This window comes from Folsomia candida, unplaced genomic scaffold (assembly GCF_002217175.1).
Source record: "Folsomia candida strain VU population unplaced genomic scaffold, ASM221717v1 Fcan01_Sc001, whole genome shotgun sequence".
NCBI lineage: Eukaryota > Metazoa > Arthropoda > Collembola > Entomobryomorpha > Isotomidae > Folsomia > Folsomia candida.
In genome coordinates, this window is record NW_019091193.1 from 9,319,660 (window position 1) to 9,335,895 (window position 16,236).

The 16,236-nt window shown below is 38.1% G+C and overlaps 1 protein-coding gene across 1 annotated transcript; it reads right to left on the reverse strand.

The window, feature by feature from the left end:
- Nucleotides 1-2,288: 2,288 nt before the first annotated feature.
- On the reverse strand, nt 2,289-14,833 carry LOC110841933 (E3 ubiquitin-protein ligase lubel). The gene is made up of 28 exons (XM_022087640.2): nt 14,677-14,833; nt 14,560-14,610; nt 14,128-14,211; nt 13,929-14,052; nt 13,711-13,850; nt 13,319-13,622; nt 13,046-13,236; nt 11,554-12,949; nt 10,545-11,131; nt 9,790-10,077; nt 9,413-9,625; nt 9,259-9,345; nt 9,020-9,199; nt 8,348-8,918; nt 7,481-8,131; nt 6,651-7,396; nt 6,449-6,511; nt 6,158-6,355; nt 5,734-6,012; nt 5,574-5,625; nt 5,283-5,320; nt 4,839-4,943; nt 3,995-4,046; nt 3,796-3,900; nt 3,577-3,647; nt 3,284-3,444; nt 3,047-3,215; nt 2,289-2,763 (listed from the first exon to the last, which is right to left on the reverse strand). Exons 3-28 carry the CDS (start codon nt 14,203-14,205, stop codon nt 2,737-2,739), a joined length of 6,876 nt encoding a protein of 2,291 aa, XP_021943332.1. The 5' UTR covers nt 14,206-14,211; nt 14,560-14,610; nt 14,677-14,833; the 3' UTR covers nt 2,289-2,736.
- Nucleotides 14,834-16,236: the final 1,403 nt, after the last annotated feature.

Below are 16,236 nucleotides of genomic sequence, written 5' to 3' on the forward strand. Positions count from 1 at the left end.
AGGTGGTCAGTAATTTCGTCAAGAGTGCGCTTTTCCATTTGCAACAAGTGACGAGGGAGGACTTGTATATTGAAGTTACTTACTCATGTACATGTGAATGTGCATGTGCCTTTGAATTCCAGTTTATTACATAAAATTGGTGGTGATTGGTCAAGAAAATGGGAAGAACCTAAGTGACGCGTGGTCATTGGCTGAAAACTGGTTTCACAATAAGGCGTAAAAATGAGTGAGCATAACTGAAATCGCAATAAATCAGACTCAATTGATTCTCTCAAATTAAATCAGAAGTGCAAATAATAAAAGTGATCATGCTTACAATTTTTGACTACTATTGTCAGATCGTTCTTATTCTGTATTGTGGCTTGTTGTGTGAACATGCATTAATTTAAGTGGAAAAATTCTATAAATAAGTCTTATAATTTAGTCTTATGATTTTTCGAAACAATTAGGAAATGCATATTCTACACTACATATATTTTTGAATAAAAATAAATATAGCAAATTTTTCCTGGCTGCTGAGCGGGGAAATATCGAGTCAATTTCGGTACACTTCCCTGAAGACAAAAGAATTGGAGGCGGTGTACTAATTTTAATTTATTTTGACTTTCTCTTAAATTTGTCATTTCTTAAATTAAGGTTACGAGTTTCTATAAGGTTAGGGTTTTTAATGTTCGACTCCTTTATGGTCAGTTATTCCAACATATTTCTTGTAATCGATTAATCATGCAAACCGTGGTATACACTCATAAAATTTGTGATGCATACACACTACTGAATAAAATAATGAACGTGGTATACATTGAAAAAAGTTAAATATATGAATATGGTGCCGTTTGAAAATGCTGCATGCAAGAAGTGGGTATCATGATGCAATAATGAAAATGATGCGATTTCATTGCACACGATATAAAGTTACATGTATGAATAGATAGATTCCATTGCAATGGCATCCGTACTTGATGTCACCAACTCGTACAATCATAAACTTGTGTGTGACAATTGTATATAAATTTGTAACTTGTACCTTACGAACTTGCCCATGACCCAATTAATTGCAAATCTTGGCGACAAATACTGCAAATATATGTAAAGCTATATCTATAAAAAATGTACTGCCAACAATTCGTATATACAAACTAATTGCGCTTTAATAAAAATATATGCACAAAATTGTTATTGCAATTGGGTGTGTAAAGTGAATTAGCCAATCGCTGGTACGATCACTAAATAAATACATAGCTGCAGAATCACGAGCTTTGTTAGCTAATCACATCTTAAAAGTGTGCACGCAGCATTTAACCTGTTCATCGAAGCATTTGACCTTGCATATGCTGGATGTCAAGATGAGATCCTGCTTTTACTGTATAGCGACACATTCGTGAATTAAAAATCTCACTGGTTTCTGAACGCCAAGGGATTCACGAAGCACCGCGTTGTAAAAAGAATTACAAGCTCGCAGTCAAACCAGTTGTGGAATTTAAGGTGGAGCGATGTCCACTAACTTTCTTTAGCTAAATGTACACTAAGATCATGGGTCATGGGTAATATGTATGGTCTCAATAAATCACCCCACATGACATTTACTTTACTACAAATATTGACAATATTTTTAAAATACTAATATTCCACATAATTTTCGACATTTGCAAAATTTAGGTCAATTTAGTGTGTGAATGAAATCCCTTATGACGTGCGGTATGTACGTTACAATAAATGTCTTTTAAATAACACACACTGACGCAGAGCGCAATATGCGCCTTATTTCATTCAACGTCAAGTCCTTCTTCAACTTTTCCATGGACGATTTGATCGGCATGCAGTCAGGGGTAGTGGTCCAGTCATAAGCAAGTTTTGAGGATCGTGTTATCATGCAACCAGATAAAACTATAGGCTTTCGGTCCGGTCGTGATTCTGATCAACAATAAATGTTGTGATTTGACGGAGTTGGCATAAAAACTTGTTAGGGTTTAATTAGCATATTATGAAATTACGAATTTATCACAACCACTTGGAAGACATTCAATAAATCAGTCCTGATGTCCTAACATGTGCAGAGGTATGAGTGCTTATGGCGAGGAAAACCAGACAGTCGTGTCGGTAGTTGTTAACATCTTACCTGTTGACTGGAACAACTATGAAAATATACTTTCTTGTGAGATGTTATGCCTCTTGCAACCGGTCCGGTTAAACTACTTTTATCTTTGCAATATCCAGCTTAAACCGTTTTTAGCGAATAATGCAGCATTTGAAATTGATTTAATTTGAAGGTCAAAAATAATGCCGAGCAATGAAACCCACCAAATTATCTTATTCTTGTCGAATAAACAACTAGGATGAGGCTCGTTTGTGTATCCGATGAATATTCTTAGACCCTTCGCATTGTAGGATCAACATAATGGCGTTTTAATTAAATATTGTAAATCTGCTAAAATTCAAATGAATTATCACTGCATTTTTCTATTTAATAAAAAGTGATATCCGCATATAAAGAAATTGGTAATACATGTAGAAAACAACGAAGAGACAAAATAGCTACCATTCTAGGAATTACCGATTTAACGACATATGCAAATCTACATATGAAACGATATATGTATGCAGTATTTATGCACAAGGTCGTTTTCTTAAGGAAACTCTTCTTCAAGTCTAGTCTAGACGGGGATGCGTAATTTGCGAGGAACAAATCAACAACGTAAAGGAAGGAGCTTGTGATTTTGCAGGAAGTCGACACTCCGTTTACAGAGGAATTTCATCTTGAATTACCTGCAAATGCAATCTCACATTATTAATTAATACAAGCAAAGGTTTCTCAGATTCATGTTAAGTGTGGTTAGCAAACATGATGAAATGAAACATGAAGCATTTTCATTAAAAATATGCAAGCTTATTTAAATTAATGATGGAAAACGTTTCTCAATTTGCTGAACAAGTTCAGAAAGACGTTTTGTGTTTTGCCAGTATTTTTCCATGATAAATATGTGCCTGCATTCTCTTCTGGCATGGCTAGTTTAGCTAGATATGCAGCCAATTGTTTTAATGGTTTCACCTTCAGCAACCTGTTCCTAAATTCTTCATCAGTTGTAGCGAATGGTCTGCCAGGATGTTTCTTATTGGATCTTCGAATAATGACTTCTAAATCGTCACAGCTTAAAATTGAGGTTGGATCCAATTGATTTTGCCAAATGAGGAGCCCCAAATATTCGACATAATGGCCACTGGAAAACGATGCACGTTGTTATCATGTGCATACGTGATGTTTTTAGTAATTGTCACTCATGCATACTTGCAGACAGTTGCATAGCCAACGGGAGCATCTTTTCCACAAATGTCGTCTCTTAATCCTTCGTTCGTCTCTTTCTGAATCGGTACTTGGCACGTTCTTTTTGTGGGTCGATCGTCATTTGGTGATCCAGAATTCTCTTTCAAGTATGGAATAGCATTTTCCTGCAAAAAATAAACACTGAAATGAGCACATATCCAGATAAAAATAGTAAAATACTTGGCCATTTTACTTAAATATGGCACTACTGCATGTGTACATGTACCTGCATATGTAACTCTATATGCATTACTCACCTCCAAAAGTTTGCAGAGGATTTCTGGCTCTTTGTCTCTCAAGTAAAATAGACAATTCCTAGGATGATGGGCTAGAAAATATATTAAAAAATAATAAGTAGACAAAAAAATACCACCAGAACCTCCCTCGAAGAATACGTTTGATAATGATGCATACATATGCTGCTTATACAAACTTATCAAATACTTCATAAGTTAAGTTTGGCACATATTTCATACCATGCAGCCCGAGCCTCTCACAAATTGGAAGTTTGGCATCACACTTATCACCCATTCGAAAACTTGCAGAGCATCCAGAACAGAACTCGTGGCGACATTGTGTGCCTGCATAATAAATTCATCAATTATATATGCGCTATTAAATACTATTATTTTTGCCGTTAAAGCGAAGGATCAGAATAAACCAAACGATACTTACAGGTCAGATGCATACAGCCTCCTCGTGCTAAGGCGAATCGAAAATGACATCGCTGCGAAAATTGAATGTTTGTGATTACAAGAATGTTGGTATTTCAGGTAAGAACATCTGTGTCAATTGCCAGTAAGCGTCCGATGCTCAATTTGTGCTTGCTATCTTGAGATGCGTCGTGCCCTAACGACAGGAATAACTAATGCAGGCATAGGCATGCTTTCATCCTCTGTTTGTTTGAACGACCCTGTTGCAAACTCTCCTCGAATTTTGTACGTACAACGTTAGAAATAATTTGCATGTATATTTTGTATCGAATACGAGCATTAATTAGTAAGATGAGTTTATCAAAAATAGCAAAATTTGATTTTACTGATCAAGCAGATTCGACTCAGATCCAATATCAAGAAAATATTGAAGACCCGGATACATGTTTTGAAAGCGTGGAGGTATCTGGTGAATTTGATTTGTTAAATTTGTGGAAATTTGAAAAACAGGCTTAATTTGGACCCTTCGAAGAATTATATCCTCAATGCACATTTTTTCATATAATGTCAAATTAATTGTGGCGTGTGAACAACAGGGATACACAGGGATTACTTCGACTCTATGTATTATAATTCAGCCAACGGACGAGTCAAAATATATTATGGAACCTCTGAACGATCAAATACATAAAACCAATTCTTAAAGAAGACAACATGTAACGATTCACCCCAACCCCCAAGTTAAACTTAATAAAATTGGTGATAAATAACATGCGGCATGTTACATGCCTATTTATGATCTTAATTATTAGAGAACTAAATGCATTTACCATAAACTCATGCCAATTTTGTACACGAATACTTACCGGACACTCAATATTATTCTCATTAAGATAATCCACAATGGTTTTTGAGGAAGAATCGCAAACTTTTACTTTGCTTTCTCTGTGGTCGTGATTGAACTTATCCCACTGAAAACCAATCAAATAGAAAACTCAATTTATTGCGTCACGAGTTTGCGACGAAGTAAGGAAGACAGCAAGGAAGGGCAAATAAGAAGAAAGGAAAAAGTTTTTGGCACTGGAGGCTCTAGTTTGACTCGTAGGAAAAAGATTCCTTATTGTTTCGTATCTAGCTTTCATCAATCACAATGGAACCACAATTCTCGGATAACCTTTCAAATGCAGACAAAGAGGCACGGCATTGACATTGAGGATATATTTCTTTAGTACTTCGTCTCTGGTCCGTAGCCAATTAAACTTGTCATTTACAGGGGCCGACGTGAAGAAAATAATACTCGGATAGCTCACCTGCTCCAGACAGATCGCACACGTAACCGCGTTGCAGTCTGAAAAGGCATGTTTTTAATTAATCTCATATTCCGTCAATATCATACCAACAATTTTAAAATTAATTTTAAAATTGAAAATTATAAAACTAGGAACAAAGTGTAGTAAAATTACACTGACGGACAGTAACGACTAAAAAAATTGACTGGCTTTCTCTATTAATGAGTAGTCTGGCCACTCACTTCAAAAAAATAAATTAAACACTACTAGTTAACTAGTTAATTGTAATTATGAATTTATAATTTCACTCACCCGGACAAATTAGCCGTGTTTGCAGAGGTTCCGTAATAAATCCTGAAGAACACTGCAATAAAACAAATACATTTGCTTAGAATTGGGTCAAGGTCGAAATGGTTTATCCATCGTTGCACTCATTCATCCGCAGGTCTCAAACCCATTCATCCAGACGTACTTTTGAGCACCACTTGAAATTCGGTGTTTTCGCGAGAGCCCAATCTCTCAGTTTTCTTTGGAACATTTCATGATACCGAGGTTCCAAAATGGATTTGAGCAGAATATCCAAATGATTAAAGTAATCTGTTGCGGCCTCAGTGTCATCCGTCAAATGAGTCGGCTCGCTACAAAATGGGCATGTTGCATCCACAATCGTCTTGTCCCTCACTTGGACCGTGAAGTACTCTTTGGCACAAGTATGGCAGCAAACGTGTGTACATCGAAGCATAGAAACCATCTACACAAAAGTATTAATATATATTTACAGTGTTTCTGAACAGCAACCATGCTTTTACAATTTATCGCATAATTAAATACCTACAAAAAAGATATGTATATCTGTAAATTCAGTTAAGCGTAATGTTTATGAATGTATTAAAAACCTGGCGAGCGCTGAATTTTCCTGTACAGAGATCGCATTCTTGTTGGAGAAAGCTAAGGGCCGAGTAGAGTGAGGAACACTCGTTTGCTGCGTAGATCGAATCCTCATCGGTGAAATTCATGTCGATGAGTTGCACGGCTAATTCTGCTTTCTCTCCCGTCTCAACTTTTCCATCAGTCATGAGTTTCTCCATCTTCATCTGAAAGAAAGTTTTACTTGTCAAGGATGTCAAGGTTGGTCCGATCATGACAAACTTTAGAAAGTACAAAGTTGCATTTACTATGAAGATTACCTCTTTCTCCGTCTTTGTCACATTAGGTTTCGTCTCCACATCCACTACGGGAGAACTCGCCTTCTATAACATAAAGTACAGATCAGCCCAAGTTTTTCATGAGTAGATACATATTTACATACGTACTTATATGATTAGTTAGTTATGATCGCCTATTTTACTGAAAGGTATATAGTGTCCTGAGTATATATTGCATATTTACCTCTAATTTTTCCATGCCCGAAGGAACAAAAGGCTTAGAATTGTCTATTGCCTCATCCGTGAGAATCTTTTCAGTGTCCTTGTTATTATAAATTTCGAAATCAGAGGAATGGTTCACATCGATTTCTTCATATTCGCCCTCTGCTAATTGCTCCAGCTCAGAATCATCGGCACTTGATGGAACCTCATCGCCATTTAGCTCATCACCTTCATCATCCTCCTCCTCATCATCATCCTCATCAACTTCTACTTGTTGGCTGCCGGATTTGCTACCGGAAGAATTCTTCTCATTTTCACTCTCATCAAATTCTTCATCTGATATCTCAGATTCATCGTCTGGACTGGAATTGTACTCCCCTTCGTCGCGGGGAAGATCATCTTCGTCTTGCACCAATCTTAGTGAATCATCCAAGTCATTGTCTGTTCCAACAATCTCAACTTGAGCATTGGGAAATGGTGAGCTTCCATCGGACACATTGCCAACTCCCTTATCTTCACCTACTACTGCTTCATCCGGTACGATATCTTCAGACACCGATATTGCCACTCTTTCCGACAATGACGATCCTGGTGACGATGAGCGCGATGTATCTTTCGCCCGAGAGCTTCGAGCATCCGGTGATTTGTGTCTGTTACTTTTTCGCTCCCTTTTCGCAGCTAAACGTTTATATTTTGCTAATTTCTTATCTACACCTTGACTTACGGACTCTGAGAGAGTAACTGGTTCGTAGACTCGTTCATCAAAATCTGTAATTTGCATTTCAAAGAAAGCACAGGTGTGCATTGGGAAACGTTAAATATTTTTGCATAGAGCAGTACAAATTTTGTTACCTAAATTTGGGTCCGCAGTGGGTATTTTTGTCTCATTCTGTGTTGTTATTGCATTTACAGCAACAGCTAATTGTTGATGAATCTGGGAAGCAATTTGATACCTGAAATTGATATCCGTTGCAAACTGTCCCATTTCTGTGAACGTGGTGGTTAGAGTGCTAAGAAGCTGCTCAATATCAGTGGGGCTCATATGTGGACCAATAATTTGGGATCCGGTTGCTGGAGCGTCATTAATTTTGTTTTCCAAGTCTTGAACTGGTGCACTTTCTGGTACAATTTCCTCGACCTTTGCAAGTTGATCAGCCTGATTTTCAACCGTAGGTTCTGAAGATGGATTAGCTTCTAAATTATTGTTTTCATGTCCAATTTCAAGATTTTCCATCGATTCATTGTTCAGAATGGGAGCGGGGATTGTTTCAGAGGGTTCGTTATTAGTTTGTACATTTATTGAATTTTCATTAACAATTTCATAATTTTGAATGAATTCGCTAATATTGGCTTCTGTGTCATCAATTTCAATTTCCAACACGTCCTCGTCTTCGTCCGCTAGGTCTTCGTTTGACATGTCTATATTGTCGGATGAGTCTTGTCGTGGGGAAATTGCATGGATTTCATAATCTGATGTGGACACCGCATCCACAAAGCTTTCCTCTAACACAACCAGAAGAACAATAAGTGAATATCAAAACAAATAAATGCATAAAAAGTCATTATTATGTTGGTACAAATGGTCAGTCAATTTATTAAACACGGCAAATAACGCGACAACTCCAAAAACCATTACTTTATTAAACAAATAGAGGTTAATAATAATTAATGTAAATAGGTTTGCTGCTGTTTGTAGCTTTTCTGCGGTTGACTATTTACCTTCGTCGCTTTTAACGATTGTAATTTGTCCCTTGGGATGGAATTCTACTGGTTCCTCCTTGATTAAGCTGACCTGTTCCGGATTCTGATTGTTTTTTTCATCACTAGCTGATTCCAAAGTCTTTGATTGTTTTGATTGCTTTAGTTCTAAAATAGCTTTTTCTATTTCTTGTGAGACTTTTGCTGCATTTGACACAAGTAATTCTAAACGTGGTTCTGGTTCCAGTTCGTTCAGCGCTGGGACCTCCTGCACAGTCTTTGAATTTTGCGTTATTGCTTCGTTGACCCTCGCAACTGCGTGCCCACTAGCAGTCTGATTCGGTGAAGAGGGAATTATGTCACCTCCACCAGAAATATTAGGACCCTTTGATTCAGCTCCTTTCAAACTATTAGACGCTGTCAAATTATTATCCAACCCATCACTCGGAGAAGCCCACATTCTCATTAAAAATGGCTTAAGCTGCGCTTTAGAAAGTTCTATATAAGCAGCGTCCAAATTTCCGTGGTTTGCTGTCAAAGCAGTTAAAATATCTTCAGGCAGAAAAGTACCTCGAGACTGCAGCTCCAAGAACTGTGTTGGTTAAAAATTATACAACTGGTTAATTAACAGGATAATTAGCTGGCTGGGTTTCCGATAAGCACAAGTGTCTGATGTAAACATGGGAATCTAACCTTTTTTCTTCTCTGTTCTATACATTCAGTAACTGCTGCCCAAACATTTCTACGATTTGCTCTTAATGCATTTTTAGCCTCAGTTGATGAGATTGTTCCAGTTTGATTGTTTTCGCCTTTCTCTCGCCCGTACTTGGTTGCCAAAGTTTGTACCGTTTCTACCATGCTGGACCAGTTTTCCTGTAATTGCTCACTTTCATTGTAATGATATAGATTACAAAACTTTGTGTTAAACCAACCTGCAGCCATTTCACAGGATTTCTATCTCCACACATTTTGAGAGCTACTTGAACATCTTCCGTCGTGTAATTATAATCTTCGGCCTCCTAGAAAAATTACAAACCCCAAATTTGAGAAAAATGTCATATTACGTTAAAAGAATGTTTAAATTACTTTTAAAAGCCGGTTCAGTTCAAAGTCTTGAGATCGCATTGAATCTTTTCTTCTTCTTGAGACAATATCTTCAAGTGAAGCAAAATATCCTTCAGGGGCAGGAAATCTGTCCCACGAGGGAGGTGGTTGGAATTGTCGGAAATCTTCAAAGAATCTCCCATTCCTGGGTGGGGGACTTGTATCACGTGATGATGGCCCTGACAAGGGCAGGCTCTGCATACAAAAAACGACACCAATTTCGTTATTAGTAGTTCATTAAAGGACATATGCACACTACGAACAAACATCAAATTAATTGTGGCAATTATTGATTGATACACATCGTATGTGATGGTGGATTATTTATATGAGTAGCATTGCAGAAAATAAGGACGTACTCTTGTGTCATCCATTAGCGAGTGACGGCTGGAAGACCTGTACATACTTTTTCCGTGCGAGTCCATCGCGTCCATCCAAGGATCACCTGAAGCGGAGTACAAATGCGTGGACAAGCTGCGCTTCAGTTTCGCTTCGTGATGGTGTCGCGCTTTTCTCACGTAGCGAAGCGCTTTCTCTGACATTTCGATGGGCTTTGGCGGAGCAAAGTCATCCGATTGCAAGGACTGCATTGATGTTTTGGACATTGAGTTTTGATGCATTGTTGAAGCAGGGAGCTCCTCATACGTCTGTTTGAAATTATAGAACAAAGTCTTCTTACATGCTGCTCATTATTATAATTATTACATAACATTTGTAATTAATCAACATTTCAGGCAAATGAGAATTTCTAGCTATTATGTAAATACATAAAATCGTATTTGATATTCATTAAAATTAAATGCACAAAGGTTTTCATTGACACTGAATATCTTTTGGAAATTGATATTTATTTGTGTATATTTATTTGTAATTATTATCTGATAACACCGCTATTTGTGTAGATATCTATCTACCAATATATGCAAGCACATATGTAAGTCAATCTGCGGTTATATGTAACTATTCTAAGTAAGTACGTACGTGGATGTCAAAGTCAAAAAGCTTAAAGTCAGTGTCATCATGCATTCTTACTCTGCAGATTTTTGGTCTTGTGATGATGTATGAAAATCATGCAGGCGAGCCAAATGATACAAAATAGAAATAGGGCAATTACTTGAGTAGAAATACTTTGGGGTGGTGGAGATGTGCCCTTGGAGCTCTTTCTCTCCAACTTTTTTGTGTTTGACACAGTATTCTCGCCACGTTTATCAATATTGACGGAGGAGCTGGTAGCGATTTGACCACTGCTGCTTGTCCCACTACCACTTCGATTGCTTTCACTCCCACTTTCCCCACGGTTGTCTGCTGGACCGTCTGCCTGGACCCCAGTAGACGAGACAGACAGGAGTGTTTGCTTTGACGTTGATGAGACATTTGTCGATGGGTTTGGTAATATTGGTTTTTTGATGGAATCAGACGTACTGGAACTGGACGATGAGGGGGAGGATCTGGTTTGTTCAGGATTTGAGCTGCTGCTACTGCTACTATCATTTCTATTATTCTTATTCTTATTCTTATTCTTATTTAACTGACTGGAAGAATTTTCATCTTTGGAAATTGGTTTAGGTAGTGTTTCGGGTGGAGGCTTATTTTTCAAAGCAACTGGTTTGCGTAGTTGCTGGTGGGTTGTTTGTTCATGGTGTGGTTTGGGAGGTGAGCTACTGACTCCTGTTGACACCATTTTGGGATGTCGCCTTATGTCTGCAAATACGAATAAATATACAATGCTTTAGGTAACTTGTGTTGAAAATATTGAAACTAATATTGCTCGACTTGTAGAGAGTTGAAGTAAGACTTTAATCTTTTCATGAATTGAAGCAAAGTGCTTGGAGAGTACGTAGAAAGTAAACAAATATATCTAAACTTTTCAAATTAAATTGTATTAATTTCATCGAAATTGTACTGTGCATTGTTGGAGCTTTCCAAATAAATAAATATTCGACAAATAATTTTTCAAGCAGGTTGCTGATAAAAATGCATGCTTTATTTTTCAAAGCATTAAATGGTAAGTATATATGTAAATATGAAACAATGGTGGGATCGGTCGGTAACAACTTTGAAAAGTAAGAGCATGCATTTGAATTTATGAAAACCTCAAAAATTCCGTAATAACCATCAAGTACCTATTTTTGGGCTAATAGTGGTGGCTTGAACAGGGACACTGCCATACACGTCTTCGTTGCTGTCGTTCATTTTAGACTTTATGGGGACAGGTTTAGGCTTTTTCGTATTAATTTTAATTTGGTGATGTTGAGCAGTTTGGTTCAACAGTTCTTGATCATCATCATCCTCCTCCTCCTCATTATTGTTATTTGTCGAGACGGCTGAAGCAAACCCAGGCCTTGATGAAAGCTTTTTGCGATCTTTTGTTGGAGTTTTGACACGTTCGATACTTTCGATCAAGTTAATCGTCGCCTGTTGCTGTTCTCCTCGACGAGAAATGCTGAGTTTCGACTGAATCACAGGTATATCTTCGTTCTCATTTGTTGAACTACTTGAACCTTTACGCTGATGTGTCTCAGGTTTGCCTCCAGCATACTTGCTTGGTTTTGACTTGTACCCATGAGCCGGAGTCTTACAGCATATTGTGCAAATTTTTGTACTTTTCGGATTAACAAAAGTACAATGCTCACACGTCCAAGGACCATCAGGCGTATCACTGCCAGCATATTCCAGAGCTGCCTCTTCTTCCAAGTCACGAATGGTGGTTTCTTGGAATTGAATTGGAGACGGATTCATTCTCGAAAGACCAGACTTGGGTGTGGGTGGGCGTTGAGTAAATTGCTGATTCTGGACGAATCGCTCATGAGGAGGGGGCGGCTGATGTATGTTGCGAAATTGCTGTTCTCTTTGTTCTTCGTGCTGAATGGAAGGTCTCGTCTTTCTTCTGAAACTGCCCTGAGGAGTTACAGGCTGTGATTGGGTGACGGATGGAGGTCGAGGAGGTAGCGGCGGTTGTTGCTGTTGACCCTGTTGCATCCACATGGATTCAGACCCTCGTCTTGCCATTATTTCCATTTCCATCTCTTGTTGAGACATGGGGGGACCAAATCCCATGGGACCCCACCCAAAAAATTGTTGTGGAACTCCACCCATGCTCTGATTCGATGGAGTTCTTCTCATTGAGCCAGTATACCCCATCATCGCAGCCTGTTGGAATTCCATTGGATAACCTGATGATCCGCCGCTCGCAGGAGGATAATTCCAAGGGTGCATATTTCCAAATTGCTGATTCTGGGGAATCCCCATTTGATTAATGTTGAAGGCCGACTGACTTGTTTGGAAACCGAGCTGTGACTGAGAAGGGTATGATCGAGGCGGAAGTGGAGGTGGGGGTCGTTCAGGGGCAGCCATACTGTTATTTTGACCTCGACGGGGTCGCTGCAAGGTGGCAAAATGCGATGCATCTTGGGATGAGTTGGGAAACCTGTTGGGTATCGAAACACTGGAAGCTCTTTGTCGGGCAAAGTAGTCTTCTTCCTCCCATTCTGGATAACCACCGTTGTTACGACTTGGTGGCTAAAAGAGAAATATGTCAATTAAATAAATAATAATATCATTCTGGGCTAAATAGTACATACATATGTGTACAAGTTGTTGTACACAAATTATTACCCGTTGCATGCTGAGGTTGGCAACACTGACACTTTGAGGGTGATTTCGGGGAGCTTGAAATTCATGCATCGTTTGCGGTATAGGTCGTCTCCCTGTCGGGGACATTTGAGGAGCTGGCGAGCTGTGTCTTCGATCAAAATCAGATATGCTCTGTCCCCGCGTCATTACCGGGGTCACTGGTCTTCCAAACTCTATTAAATCATATTAAGTTACTGACCTGCTTTTACGGGAAAATCATTGCAATTCGCAACTGTTATGTAATTTGCAATGTACCCGTAGGTTTAGGAGGAAGTGGGGGACCGGATTTTGGGGTTGGTGGGAGTGGCCTTTGCGCCATCCCACCAACAAAGCGCTTCAAAGTTGCCATAGGGTCAAAGGTTTTCTTGGTAAGGGTGGGAGAACTCGTTGCAGAACGCATTCCCATTCCAATGAAGGGAAAACGCTTGTTTCGTCTCGGAGGGGGAACAGGAGGGAGTGAAGAAAGCACTGGTGGGCCATCTGCTTGTTGAGGTGTTGAGTTATGCGTAGCAAATGCTTTCGGTGGTAGTGGAGGTCTGCTGTCTCCAGCGTCAATTAACTAAAAAATTGTGTGCGTTATTAGTTGTAGGGTAAATTTCTACTACTGATCTACTCAATTTATTTTATGGAATTACTATCCCTGGTACCTTTCGTGCGTGATGAAGGCGTTTTGGGTGTCTATGATAAACGTCGTTACAGCCTCCACAGAAAATTTGACCTTCGCACATTTCACAACAAACAACGGCGTTCGAATCTCCACACAAGTTACACACGCGTCTGCCTCGACCTAATAATCACGCGGTTTTATCATAAAGTATTCCAACTTATTTTACTAATGCAGAATGTTCACTTTCTTAATACATACCGCGTCTTACTCCATTTTGGCTGGGCAAATGGTCAATTTCTTCATACTCAGATTCGTCCATTATTGGAGGAGGTTCTTCTGGTAAAGGTGGAGGGGTGGCCATAGTAGTTCTAGTAGCATTTCCCTAAACACAGAAAAATGTCAATTTTGTAATATAAATATGTAAATCAGAAATGCAAATTAAGTAAGTTAAAATTACCATTGGCGTCGGGAACCAGGAAGGCATTTGGCGACCCCCAACCTGAATCCTGGATGCCGACATTGGATTTTGACTCATGTTCTCCTGAAATTTTTAATTGAATTTCCTGAAGCCTTTCTTGCAAATTTTCAGAGTATTTTTTCACAGTTATTTTTTATAAACTGTGAAAAGTCTCAGGTACGCAAATGGGTAGAAATAATAAATAATATTTTAAACATCACAATTTAGCATATTATTACACGAAGATAAATACTTATCACTCATTCAATTCGAAAGTAGACTTTCAGGTAATTCTTGACTCGAACGAATTATATTGTGTTATCGAATTATTCTCCAAACTTGTCTCAATTAATTTTTATCCATTTTTTGGGGATTCTAGCAGTACCATACTTTCACAGAAATGCTCCTGGAGTTGTGCTTATTGCAACTTACTTAACGGTAAATGTTTTCATATGTGTGGATCGTTGCCCTCAAAGAAGAACGCTTTAAGAATAAAGGAAAGCATATCAAGATTGACGACGTCAATATGCATAAGCACAGTACGCTAACCTCTTTATACGAGCTGCATGGTCCTTAAACTCTATCAGTCTAGAAACCCCAGATTTCTCTACTAATGAACCAACTCGAAAATAATAAAAATCTACGAATGCAGCTGAAAAATAGGACAGTTAAGAGCAAAGCCAATATCCTAAAGGAGAACGACTCATCCGGCTTGTAGACGCCAAATCTCACACAATTAACACCGAAGCAAATTCTGAACTACTGCCAGACAAGTGCGGAAATCGGTGTAAACTTGCATCTTCATATCGGCTAGATTTCGGATTATTATGTGTATCTGGGAGCCATTCACTGGTTTCCTGGAGCATCTTAGCCACATTTTTGACCAAAGTCACGGACAGCAGCAATGGACAAAAATTAATCAAATGTAGCCAATTCCTTCTCACTTTTCAACTAAAAATTAATTATTTTTAAAATACCAAGTGCTTGGGCGATCCCTTGTGATAAAAATATCACACACGGCGACATTTGCCAAATTCTCGAACATGCATTTAGCCCACAATAAAGTATAAGCGCAAACTTAAAAATTTGTACACTTCATCAATTACTATTTCTCAATAATCATATCATCACATTTTTTAGAATTAAAACATCTTAAACACAAATGCATGCTATGACGTAAAACTACGTAAACGGAAGCTCATTGCAATGGTAGCGGCGAATAAAATATTTGCCAATGAAATAGACTGACTGAACATCATCATGATTATAAATAGACCAAAAAGTATGTCGTTTAAAACTTTGGTGTATGTAGTTGTAGTAAAACTTGGGTTAGATTTTCAAAGATGGCACAAAAATGAAGTAAAAATAATAAAAATATACGCTTTCAGAATATGATTTTACTTCATGACAGTTTCACTTAAAAAAATTATGACGAGTTGTCATAAAATTTTATTAACAAATTGCACGTCGCTGAATAAATATGTATCTATGTATATGATAAACCGGTGAAAGTAAATATCTCGTCAACACGCAGCTACATCACGCCTGATATTTGAGTAATGACTTTAGCCATGCAATGCACGTGTAATGGTTCGTCGTATGCATGTAATCAAGATAAAATATATTTTATCCTTCATTTGTATTTTCGAAGCATGTAATTGAATAATTCAGTAAATCCAATTCGAAGATACGTCAGCAATATGATACTGCTGACTCTGAAGTACTTAATGTGCTGTATTTCTGAAGTGGCAATAATCCCGAGTTCATGTTTGTAGAAGGGTTTGGAATGATATAAATGTCATTATTTGAACAATATTTTATTCATCTTTCAATGCTCAACTGGCATCAGGAGTAGTGAAAGTATGATCACCTTTTTTCTTGAAGACATAACTCTGTCCTGTGAAGAGATGATTTTTCTATAATTGTAACTTGTACATAAACCTCAATTTCTTGCTAGACCATAAATTGAACAATTCCGTTCAAAATGCAAAATTTAATTCCTTCGAGGTTGCTTCTCTCGAGATTTTGTTTATTCTAGAAATCAAACTTGGTTTCATGATGTCGGATCTTGTTTATACAAATACAAGGAACTGGGTCAATGGGGATGCG

Excerpts from the sequence above, each read along its gene's own strand:
- LOC110841933 (XM_022087640.2), bottom strand. The coding sequence starts at position 14,205 with ATGAGTCAAAATCCAATGTCGGCATCCAGGATTCAGGTTGGGGGTCGC. Across the intron at positions 13,623-13,710 it reads GCCTTCATCACGCACGAAAG|TTAATTGACGCTGGAGACAG; the intron begins GTACCAGGGATA and ends ACAATTTTTTAG. Across the intron at positions 5,626-5,733 it reads ATTTCAAGTGGTGCTCAAAA|TGTTCTTCAGGATTTATTAC; the intron begins GTACGTCTGGAT and ends GTTTTATTGCAG.